Source organism: Bubalus kerabau, chromosome 16, assembly GCF_029407905.1.
Source record: "Bubalus kerabau isolate K-KA32 ecotype Philippines breed swamp buffalo chromosome 16, PCC_UOA_SB_1v2, whole genome shotgun sequence".
In the NCBI taxonomy this organism is placed as follows: Eukaryota; Metazoa; Chordata; class Mammalia; order Artiodactyla; family Bovidae; genus Bubalus; species Bubalus kerabau.
Window position 1 is genome coordinate 75,831,823 of NC_073639.1, and position 12,214 is coordinate 75,844,036.

General features: G+C 52.4%; 1 protein-coding gene across 7 annotated transcripts in view; it reads right to left on the minus strand.

Annotated features, from left to right (window-relative positions):
- SPECC1L (sperm antigen with calponin homology and coiled-coil domains 1 like) overlaps nt 1-12,214 on the minus strand; it is an 86,493-nt gene that overhangs the window by 39,405 nt on the left and 34,874 nt on the right. For all 7 annotated transcript variants that reach the window (XM_055549715.1, XM_055549714.1, XM_055549711.1 and 4 more), the window contains 2 exons: nt 2,532-2,605; nt 1,247-1,422 (listed from right to left, as the gene is read on the minus strand). In XM_055549715.1, the coding sequence (XP_055405690.1) occupies nt 1,247-1,422; nt 2,532-2,605 (250 nt within the window). The remainder of the gene's footprint in view (nt 1-1,246; nt 1,423-2,531; nt 2,606-12,214) is intronic.

Sequence of the window (12,214 nt, forward strand, 5' to 3'; positions counted from 1 at the left end):
AAGAAGCCTGAGCTTTGAGGAGGAAGGGTGTGTACGAGTGAAGCAGCAATGACCGCCCCACTCACTCCATGTTCTGCTTACTAAAGATGCCAAAGAAAAACAGTTCACCATGACTTTCCACCAGGCCATCCGCTAGACCTGGGCAACGATAAAAGTCAACAGCTTTTTCAAGTTGGCCTGTTAAATATTTTTCTGAATTTTTTCCCTACGGCTATTTAAGAATTGTTCAACGTAATGAACAATAAAATTCTTAATAATAACCTCCAACTCTGATACTTAGAGATACTTGGGGATTCCCTGGTGAATCAGCTGGTAAAGAATCCTCCTGCAATGCAGGAGACCTCAGTTGGATTCCTGGGTTGGGAAGATCCCCTGGAAAAGGGAAAGGTTACCCACTTCAATATTCTGGCTTGGGGAATTCCAAGGACTGTATAGTTCATGGGGTTGCAAAGAGTTGGAAACGACTCAGCAACTTTCACTTCACTTCACTTATACTTAATTAAAAAAAACCCCTCAAAAACCAGTCTCTCCCCTCACAGACGGCCCCCTAGGAACTTGGGGTGCATCATCTAAGACTTTTCACAGGATTCCAAAGATGTCTATGTTAAATGGGAGAAATTCCACGAGTTACAAGCACAAGGCACTCTGCAAGTGAGCGGCAGAGAGAAATCGGCCTGCGTCCTTCACTCGACTCTCTGAGACACCCGCTGACGGACGCCGGCCACGGCCCTGAGCGGCATCCAGGCATCTCGTTTCAGCCCCACGACTCTGTGCTGGAAGCAGCACCGTGTCCACTGTGGAGACGGGCAAACTGAGGTCCGACCGAGACCCCCAAGCCCAGCAGCGGCAGAGCTGCACGGGGCCGAGTCTGTCTGTCTCCAGGGTCTGCACCCTCCGTGACGACGACAGCCCATGGCAGAGCGAGGGGCTGGGGCGGGGGCAGAGGACAGGCGGGAACCGCGATGGACCACGTGCGGTGGCCACTCCAGCCCCTCCAGAGTCGGGCACTGCGGACGCTGATGACAGCTCGGGAAGGCCACGGAGCCCGTGCTACCTCACGGGGCTACTCAAAGACTGACGGGCTCCTGGGAGCCCGGGAACAAGCCTGGGCTTGGGTCACGCCCACTGGAGCCACACTCAGTCACAGCAGCGTCAGGACGCAGTCTCCCCGAAAAGCCGCATCACAGAACCAGGACTCGTGAGTTCCCTGTGGAAACTGGGGCACAGCTGGCTTCCCGACTCTTACTTGCGTGACTTTATTTCCTCCAATTCTTTCGTGAGCTTCTCGTTTTTCTCTTGAGCTTCATGTAAGCGGCGCTTCAGGTCACCAATCTCCTCTTGGGCTTCAGACTTGATGTCATTAGCGATGACCACCGCGGTCTGCAGATCAGCCTGGAACTGCCGCCATTCCGCTGATTCCTCCTGCGTTAAAAAACTACGTTTTTATTTCCAAAAGAGAGCAATGAAGACATACTTTAAAACAATAAAACGTGCTTATGATTAGACTGCTGTAATGCGCTGTCTCAAGTGATGACTGATTTCTTTTAAATCCCAGAGAACTGCTGTGACCTGTTTCTAACGGGTTCATAACGACGTCCAGTGAACGGTGCTCCTGGTGAGGAAAGCGGCCAGCTGACCTGCTTGCTGAGGCAGCAAGCACGTGGACTGCTCAGTAAGCATGACCAGGTCAGGCCTCCCTTCCCTGTGGTAAGCTTCAAAGTTAGTCTTGTGAAAATAAACATATCATCCAAAATATGCCTGTGAAGAGCTCAAGCAGGTAGATACGTGGTGTGTGAACTACAGTGGAAGATCTTACAGTGAAAAGCTATAAACATCCTGACATCAAAAACCAACAGGAAAAAAAAATCAGAAGGAAGAGGAAGCAGAAGGAAAACACTAAATTTAATCTCAGCAGACAAAACACACAGGAGGAGGCGCTCAGGACTGTCCTCTGGGTGGCCTTCCACGGCGGGGAGGACGCAGGCGCCCCCGGAGCCACGGCCGCCAACCCCAGGGGCAGCGCCCAGCACCCCTCACAGCCCGAGCAACGGAGAGAAAGAAAGAAAGATGGCGCCAAGTCATGTCCAACTCGTGTGACCCCATGGACTGGGGCCCGCCAGGCTCCTCTGTCCGTGGGCTTCTCCAGGCAAGGGCACTGGAGTGGGTTGCCATTCCCTTCTCCAGGGGAACTTCCCGACCCAGGCATTGAACCCAGGTCTTCCGCACTGCGGGGTCAACCCACACCTCGAGACCAGCTCCCCCGCCCTCCGCGTCAGAGCGTCACCGAGCCCACAAAAGGCAGCTTAGCTTGGGACCCTTCATCAGCAAGGGCTCATGACGTGTCTTCCCAAGATATAACCCCTGCTCCCCAGGTGCAGCCCGTCAAACACGGCGCCAGCCCCTCTCTGAGGGGGCGCCGCGCCCCGCCCGCAGCCCGCGGCTCTGGGTCAGGGCCCCCCGCGGCGGGGCGCAGGCACGGCGCAGCTCTCGGGGAGCCGCGCCTCCCGACGGCGTGGCGCGCACGCTCCTACCCGCAGTCGCCTGTGCAGGGTCTTGATCTCTCTTTCCATGTCATGCTTTTGGTCCTGGAGTTTTTTAACCGTATCTGAAAAGACCACAAAAGTTTAACTATTTATTCTTAAACCACGTTTAAAAGGAAAAATAGAAAGGGAGGGGGTACTTAAATATACTATTCAAAAAGTCATCCTACCCAAAGACATTCTATTTTTAATACAAAACTTGAAAAGGAATTCCAATCCAAGTATAAACCAGCATGACTCTGTAAGGAAAAAATCAAATTTAAATTGCGACTTTTGGATGACTTCCTTCCGCAGTGTCCTAATTCTGAAACAAAAAGCTAAGTTAAATCAATTGTTGGAAACGCACATGCTGTTGGCTCAGAACCAATCAAAACAACGCTGACCGCAATTAAAACGGGGGCTGTAATCAAAAGGGCTATTAATCTGTTTTCACAAGCGTAACTTAACTCTGCACACTGCAACAAATTCCAGAAAAGTCATGACTTTACTAAAGTTTTTACAAACTTAATTATTTAATAGCTTGGGGAGCTGCTATTTAATTCTATAGAAAAATCTTTCCACAAAGGATTAAGTAAATCAATACTTCTCAAATTATTTCCTGCATAACGTGAATTTCCCTCAAACAGCGTCCTGCACCATGAACACCTGACGCGTGCCGCGAACGTGCAAAGGCCGCTCTGGACAGAGCAGAGCACGCAGGTGCGCCACGGCCCAGGGAGGAGCATGCAGCCATGCCACGGCCCAGGGCCAGGCGGGACACAGCAGGGCCGCAGAGGAGCACGCAGGCACGCCACGGCCCAGGGCCAGGCAGGACAGAGCAGGGCCGCAGAGGAGCACGCAGGCATGCCACGGCCCAGGCAGGACAGAGCAGGGCTGCAGAGGAGCACGCAGGCGGGACAGACCAGGGCTGCAGAGGAGCATGCAGGCATGCCACGGCCCAGGGCCAGGCGGGACAGACCAGGGCCACAGAGGAGCATGCAGGCACGCCACAGCCCAGGCAGGACAGAGCAGGGCTGCAGAGGAGCGCGCAGGCGGGACAGACCAGGGCTGCAGAGGAGCATGCAGGCACGCCACGGCCCAGGGCCAGGCAGGACAGAGCAGGGCCACAGACGAGCACGCAGGCACGCCACGGCCCAGGGCCAGGCAGGACAGAGCAGGGCTGCAGACGAGCACGCAGGCACGCCACAGCCCAGGGCCAGGCAGGCACAGGGACATCATTGGCTACTATTCCAAAAAGTCAGGTTTTTATGAAATAAAAAGTTAATTACTTTTACTCAGTAATTCAAGAAACTGCCCATAAGTACCTGCTTTTGTGTTAAATTTTTGCACAAGGTGCCTGAGATATAAGGAAAGGAAAAATAGGTGCAGTTTCTACCCTTTCAGAGACAGAAAAGAGGATGTTTTCATTGCAAAGGATTAAATTTTAACAGTCTGGCTCTATACAGCTGCTTCAGACCTCACTTCACCTGGAAACTCAGAGGCCAAACGGGCCACCCCGCTTGGCTCAGGGCAAAGTGGGAACACGGGTGAGCGGGCAAGTCCAGCACCCCGAGGCGAGGACGACTCTGGAACCAGAGGGACCTGGGCTCTGTCTGACCTACGTGTGGATGAAATCGGTCTTGGTGGTTATCAGCAGACACGGCCAAGGAACAAGGACAGAAGCTGTAACATTTCTAGCGTGGAAAACACTAGGGGTCACACACCTTTCCTTTATACTACACTTACGCGCAAAAGATATTTTACAATTAAAACAAGCGAAACAGAAGTGTGTATCTCTCCTCTGCTGAAAACTGCTTTCCCTCCCTTCTGGCGGCAGACGGCCAGTCGTGTAAGGGGACGCACATGAGGCGCGCGACTGCGGGTCTTACTGCCCTGACCCTCAGGTGACACGTAAGCCGCACGGCCGTCTCAGGCTCACCGTAAGACCCCAGGTGCCCTTATTCTGCTCTCACCCTTTCCTCTGTAGCAGGCTCGACGTTCACGGCCACAGGACTCACGGGACTGCGGCTCTCAGAGGACACCCCTTACCCTCAGCACCGCGAGTCCACTGCGGTCGCGTCTCCACTTAAACAGAAGGCACTGACGGCCAGTGGACACATTCAGGCGGAATAAAGGACTTCACAGAAGCACGAGAAGCAACAACAGGCTTTCCCTCCCTGGAAACACGGGCGGCGGTGGCCCAGTCCGCCTGTCACACAGGGCAGCGTGGGCCTCGTCATCCCGGGGCCTCGACACACAGCTCCCGCCTCACAGCCTGAGTGGGAGAGACGCTGCCGTCTACTGCCTCCATCTCACACGCAACATCACCTTCTATCAAAGAACAGAACCGCAGCGACCTCCCTCTCTCGGTTCTAGCTCTGCAGAACCGCAGCGACCTCCCTCTCTCGGTTCTAGCTCTGCAGAACCGCGGCGACCTCCCTCTCTCGGTTCTAGCTCTGCAGAACCGCAGCGACCTCCCTCTCTCGGTTCTAGCTCTGCAGAACCGCGGCAACCTCCCTCTCTCGGTTCTAGCTCTGCAGCGCTGCGTACACTCTGGGAATCGGTGCGCCTCTGTTCTGTCACTGTCACTGGGCCAACTTTGCTCTGAACAATTCTGGGCACCAGTCTGCCCATCTAACAGTGGGCTTCACAATCTTCCCACCATCGACGACAAACCAGAACCATCAGCTGGGCCTCTGCGCCACGTCCGGCCGCGGGCCCGTCCCCCTGCGGGCGCCGTGGTCAGCAACCTCACTATGGGACCCCCCACGACCCCTGCAGTGTGAAGGGAGCAAAGTGCCCGCAAGCTCCCCTGCCCTCCAATGCCAGAAGATGCCCAGTGCTCAGCCGGCCCTGCACCTGGCTGGTGTTGCCAATGGCCGTCAGGCGCCGTTTTCAGAGGCAGGAAGGACCCGGGAACCTGTCAGCTAAAGCTGCACCCCTCAGGGCTGGGCGGGGCGGCGGGCAGCCAGCCACCAGGCCACAGCTGTACCCCCAAAACAAAGCCCCTGATGCAGGAGGAGGATACGCGTGAGTTTAGAATAAACCACTTACTACTTCTGTCTTCGTTTTCTATGTTGTGGCCACGCCTCACAGCATGCAGGATTCTAACCCCCCACCCAGGGGCTGAACCCGCGTCCCCTGCCTTGAAGTGTGCAGGTTTAATCCAGCGGGCTGCCAGGGAAGTCCCTACTGCTTTTTATTTTACTCATTTTTATCCCTCCCCCCAAAATGTGGCTATAACTTTTACCCCTTGATTCTAAAAGTACTACACGTATACAGGAAAAAAAAATTATACTATTTCTACTGCTTTACAAGCTCTCCCACTAGTCAGTAGATACTGGACACTTTTATCAATAAATATGGACCCACAGCACCGTTCTGATGGCCACAATCATACTCCATCAACTGGAAATATCATGATTCGCCTCAGCAGCCTCCTATTAACAAAGAGCCAGCACGGCCTCAGCATTTCTCATGAACACTACGAGCGCCTCCAGGTTTCAGGCGCTACCTGAGGACTCACCCCCAGAGAGAGGAGCAGCGCTGAAGGACCACCCGAAACCGTCAACAGGGCCCAAGTCACGCACTTGCTCTAGAAGACAGAATTCTTTCTGAGAAGTCACGAAGTTAGAGACTTCATGGGATGGGATGCACTGAGATCGGTGTTTCTTCAGGAACGCCACTACGGCTGGCTGCAGTCTGACTGTGACGCTGTGGTGAAACTGCCCTGGTCTTCATCGCAGATAACACCCCCGGCTCATCCCCTGGCGCGTGCTTTCTTTCACACGCACGCTTCTCTGGCATGGGCACGCCAGCCAGGCGTGCCCACCCCGGCTGGTGAAAGGGCGGCGTGGCAGGGACGCACCGAGCCCACGGGCTTCTAACTGGACCTCGACTGTTGAAAATATAGGTGGTTTCCTGGTCTCTGGTGACCTGCACCTCGGGAGCATCCACATCTGTGTGTACAGCTGCAAGCCCTTCAGCGTTCTCTGAAGAGCAGGTTCTGCAGGCAGGCTGCTGCGGCAGTGCCATCCGCGTAAGAATCGTGGCCAGTGCTCCAGGAGGGGCTGTGGCCAGTGCTCCAGGAGGGGCTGTGGCCAGTGCTCCAGGAGGGACTGTGGCCAGTGCTCCAGGAGGGACTGTGGTCAGTGCTCCAGGAGGGGCCCTTTGCTCCTCCCTTACACGCTAGCTCTTCGATTCCTCACACCCCCATCTTGTCTTGTTTCACTGGCTTTTTCAGAAGTCAAGCATCTTCCTGTATCTTTTTTGGACTTACTTATCCACACACATCATTTAGCTAACAGGTTAGTCTAGTCTTACTGAACCTCTCTACATATTTGATATATGTTACAAATACTTCTCCCAATGCCATTTATTAATAATTCTGGTACTTCACTGAAAGTTTTAATCATACACAGTCAACATGACTCTTCTCCACGAAGGCTCCCCAGTACTGTGCCTTCCAGGTCGTCTCATCACAGCAGGACACAGCTTTCCTCCTCTTGTTCCTGCCCATTCTCTTGTCTCGAGCTGCCCATGCTCACCACGGTCATCAACTTCCATGTATCAGGATGCCAGGCCCTAGCTGGCCTGAACCTCAGGAACTGCAGAGGGCAGAACGCAGCTGCAAGTGTGCAGGGCACAGGGCTACGCAGACAGCGAGTGGGAGGTGAGGTCACGGCCAAGCTGGACCTGAGGTCTGGCTGGCACCACTGTTCTTGATACCAGTCAGCTGTGTTTCGCTCGGCACGTTAGCAGCTTTATTTTGGAGGCTCTGTTGAGCTGTTTCTTTCTGCTATTCTCCTCTAAGCTCTTCTAAGATGTTAAAAGGTGCTTTCCTGGTGGCTCAGAGGTCAAGAGTCTGCCTGCCAATGCAGGAAACAGAGGCTCGATCCCTGGATCAGGAAGACCCCCTGGAGAAGCAAATGGCAGCCTGCCCCAGCGCTCTCGCCTGGGAACTCTCATGGACGGAGGAGCCTGGCGGGCTAGTCTACGAGGTCGCGCACTCTTGCCTGGGAACCCCCATGGACGGAGAGGCCTGGCGGGCTAGTCTACGGGGTCGCAGAGTCGGACTTGACAAAACAACAAGAAGGTATTAAAACGTCTAGTGAGTCCTGGCTGGTCTTCCTTACTTACAAAGAACGATTCGCATCAGAGACTTCTGGACGGACCACCGGCTAAAGAAGGCTCTGCTGACGACAGGAGCCTTTGCTGGGGGTGGGGGGACACACTCTGGACGAACAAGAGGGAAAAGGCGGTTTCTGCGGAGGCGACAGGGGCGCGCGCGCCCGTTTCACTACGGGGCCAAGCTGCCCTGCCCTCTGTGTGGTCTCCTTTTCAAGATAACACGGCAGCCGGCAGTTACCCTGGCACAGTACGGAGGGCGTGGTGCTGGGGGCCCCCGGGCCCACAGCCCCACCTTCCTTAGACAGAGACGAGCCCAGGGGCAGCGTCGGGCCAGCAGCTGAGCCGGCGCCCAGCAGAGGAGGGCGTGTAAGGATCCCCAGTGCCTTATCCCTCGGCCTCAGACCCCACAGGGAGGATGGTGCCCTCAGCCCCAGGGCACAGTGGGGACATCACTACTGAGAGGAGGTGCAAAGCCCTCTAGGCCGCAGACCTCTCTATTCCCGCTGATGCCCACGGCCAACTCCATCGGCTTTATAGATACATAAAGTCTTCCAGAGACTGCTTAGAACTCTTGGCCTATGGACAGGATCCTTCCCGTTTTCTCTCTGCTCTACTGTTCAGAGTATTTTTATAATGTCTCTCCCGCTATGTCCCTAGGACTGTGGGAGGGAAAGGAGGTGCCATCGTCCTGAGCTGGAAGTCTTAAAGAGTATTTACTGGGAGAGCTGCTACTCAGACCTTCCCGGCTCAGATGTGACGTCCTGGTGCGGCAAGGACACCGCAGGCCAGGCCAGCCCGGCACGCCCTCCAGGTCTACACGGCGCCGAAGCCAAGCTCTCCAGGGGGCCGTGCAGACCCTGGATACGTCTACAGATTGACGTTCAAGGTCAGTGGCTCTTCCACATCTCTGATTTGCAGTTTAAATGACTCAGTAACTTTCTGTATTTGCTGTCTTAATGTTTCAGTTCCAGAATACCTACTAGGTTCCTTTTTAACAGTTTTTACCTCTGGAGATTTGCTATTTGTTCATCATGACGAGTACGCTTTCCTCCATGTCCTGAGTACATTCACAAAAGCTGTTTTGAAATCTTGTCTATTAATACCAAAGTCAGAACCACGCTGGGGTGAATGATCAGTGACCCCTAATGGCGCAGGATTTCTTTGGAGAGGGGGGTGATTAAACAGGTTCTAACACTGACCATGGGATGCTTTCATTCCACAGGAAAAATCCCTCATTTCCCAATTAGCAGTATTCCCTTTCATGGACTCCCCTAAATCAAGTGCTGACTTAGCATGCATCTCAAATGCTAGAATTCTTGAGGAAAAAACTAACTCCTATCAGATTATGTAGCTATAACAAAAATTACATGAAATGTGTCTGGATCCTGGATCCTATCAAACAATTATAAAGGACATTCCAGGATCAGCTAGGGAAACCCGCACATGGGGTGTTTGATGACACTGGGCACTCGCGCCCAACGTTGTAACTGACACCACACCGTGGTTACAAGGAGAGGCCTGGCCTATCCCGGAGGTCAGTGTCCACAGCTCACCGCCAACCGGCCCAGCTAAACAAGGAGAGGTCTGGCCTACTCCGGACGTCAGTGTCCACAGCTCACCGCCAACCGGCCCAGCTAAACAAGGAGAGGCCTGGCCTATCCCGGAGGTCAGTGTCCACAGCTCACTGCCAACCGGCCGAGCTAAACAAGGAGAGGTCTGGCCTACGCCGGACGTCAGTGTCCACAGCTCACCGCCAACCGGCCCAGCTAAACAAGGAGAGGTCTGGCCTACTCCGGACGTCAGTGTCCACAGCTCACCGCCAACCGACCCAGCTAAACACACTCAGAAGGCAAACGCCGCAAAACGCCACTGACCGCCGCGTCCAGGCAGCAGGTGCTAACTGCCACCCAGCTCTCCAGGTACTCTGCCTATTTCAACTTTTATTTCAAAAAACTGGACATGTACACACTGCTGTATTTAAAACGGATAACCAACAAGGACCTCCTGTGCGGCGCAGGGAGCTCTGCTCACGCCGCGTGGCAGTCTGCGCGGCCAGGAAGGAACACATGCATGCGTGTGGCCGAGTCCCCTGCTGTCCGCCTGGGACCCTCACAATGTTGTTGATCCGCCGTCGTCTCTGTGCTCGTGCTCAGTCGCGTCCGCCTCCCTGCGACGCCGTGGACTGCAGCCCACCAGGCTCTTCCGCCCGTGGGATTTCCCAGGCGAGAATACTGAAGCAGGTTGCCATTCCCTATTCCACTGGATCTTCCTGACCCAGGGATTGAACCTGTGTCTCCTGCATTGAAGGTGGATTCTTTACCCGCTGAGCCATCACAGAAGCCCATTAATCAGCTATCAGTTCAGTTCAGTTGCTTAGTCATGTCCCACTCTTTGCGACCCCATGGACTGCAGCACACCAGGCTTCCTGTCCATCATCAACTCCCGGAGCTTGCTTGAAATTATGCCCACCGAGTCAGTGATGCCATCCAACCGTCTCATCCTCTGTCGTCCCCTTCTCCTCCTGCCTTCAATCTTTCTCAGCATCAGGGTCTTTTCCAATGAGTCAGTTCTTTGAATCAGGTGGCCAAAGTATTGGAGCTTTAGTTTCAGCATCAGTCCTTCCAGTGACTATCCAGGGTTGATTTCCTTTAGGATTCACTGGTTGGATCTCCTTGCAGTCCAAGGGATTCTCAAGAGTCTTCTCCAACACCACAGTGCAAAAGCATCAATTCTTCAGCGCTCAGCTTTCTTTATGGTCCAACTCTCACATCCATAAATGACCACTGGAAAAATCATAGCCTTGACTAGATGGACCTCTGTCAGCAAAGTACCGTCTCTGCTTTTTAATATGCTGTCCAGGTTGGTCATACCTTTCCTCCCAAGGAGCAAGGGTCTTTTAATTTCATGGCTGCAATCACCATCTGCAGTGATTTTGGAGCCCAAGAAAATAAAGCCTGTTACTATTTCCATAATTGGCAATACCCAAATACAAAATAAAATATTATTTTAAAATTCAGGAGAGAAACTACATGGCTAAAAAGATTTTATTAAGGATTTTCAGCCATTTTATAATTAAAATCCATACCCTGTTTATGTAATTTTTATTTTGGCATTGATATGGAAAATTTTGTCCCTGGAAACCTCTAACATTTTTCTAGCTATCACCCCAATTACCACAAGGTGTCACTCTTTCCACATTCAAAGCAAAAGGTTTGCAAGGGAAAAGGCTATTATCTGTACTAAAGGACGACACTGAACTCCCAAGTTAATCTGAAACTTTAGAACCATCTGTATTTAGGAAGTAAAATGCAGTAACTCTCTCAGTTCAGACAATGAAATACAAACTGGACATAAATGTTAAACTAAAAGTTTTCTAAAACTTTAGATGAAAAAGTGCATCACTATGTCCCTCAGGAATACAGTCCCACAAGCCACTTCAGTACCCTCACACTTTGGAATAGTCTGAATAGCCCTGAGGTCATCCTACAAATGCCAGGTCAACCAGCCAGAGCTCAGAATCGCCACCAGACACCTTGAGGGCTGATGCAAACAATCCCCCCTCTCCTGGGAGTAGGTCAACCCCCCGCCAACCCCTGCACCCACGGCACAGGTGCTCCAGCTCCACGTTGCATCTGCCTGTCGGTCCGCAAAGAAGCATGACCCGAAATTTCAACAGCTCTAGCCAAGGCTGGAAAAGGTCCGTTTTCATTCCAATCCCAAAGAAAGGCCAAAGAATGTTCAAACTGCCACACAGTTGAGCTCATTTCACATGCTAGCAAGGTAGTGCTCAAAATCCTTCGAGCTAGTCTTCATTAGTACTTGAACCGAGAACTTTCAGATGTACAAGCCAGATTTACAAGATGTACAGACATACGAGAGGAACCGGAGATCTAACTGCTAACATCCTTTGGATCACAGATAAACATCTACTTCTGCTTCATTGACTACACTAAAGCCTTTGACTGTGGATCACAACACACTGTGGAAAATTCTTAAAGAGATGGGAATTCCAGACCACCTTACCTGCCTCCTGAGAAACCTGTATGCAGGTCAAGAAGCAACAGTTAGAACCAGACGTGGAACAACAGACTGGTTCAAAATTGGGAAAGGAGTATGTCATGAAGACTGTGTATCGTCACCCTGCTTATTTAAGTTCTACGCAGAATACATCATGTGAAATGCAAGGTTGGATGAATCACAAGCTGGAATCAAGATTGCTGGGAGAAATTTCAATAAATTCAGACATGCAGATGACACCACCCTTATGGCAGAAAGTGAAGAACAAATAAAGAGCCTTTTGATGAAGGTGAAAGAGGAGAGCGAAAAAGCTGCCTTAGAACTCAACATTCAAAAAAACTAAGATCATGGCATCTGGTCCCATCACTTCATGGCAAATAGATGGAGAAAAAAATGAAACCATGACAGACTTATGACACTTTTTCTTGGGCTCCAAAACTACTGCGGACGGTGACTGCAGCCATGAAATTAAAAGATGCTTGCTCCTCGGATGAAAAGCTAGACAGCGTATTAAAAACCAGAGATGTCACTTTGCCCACAAATGTCCA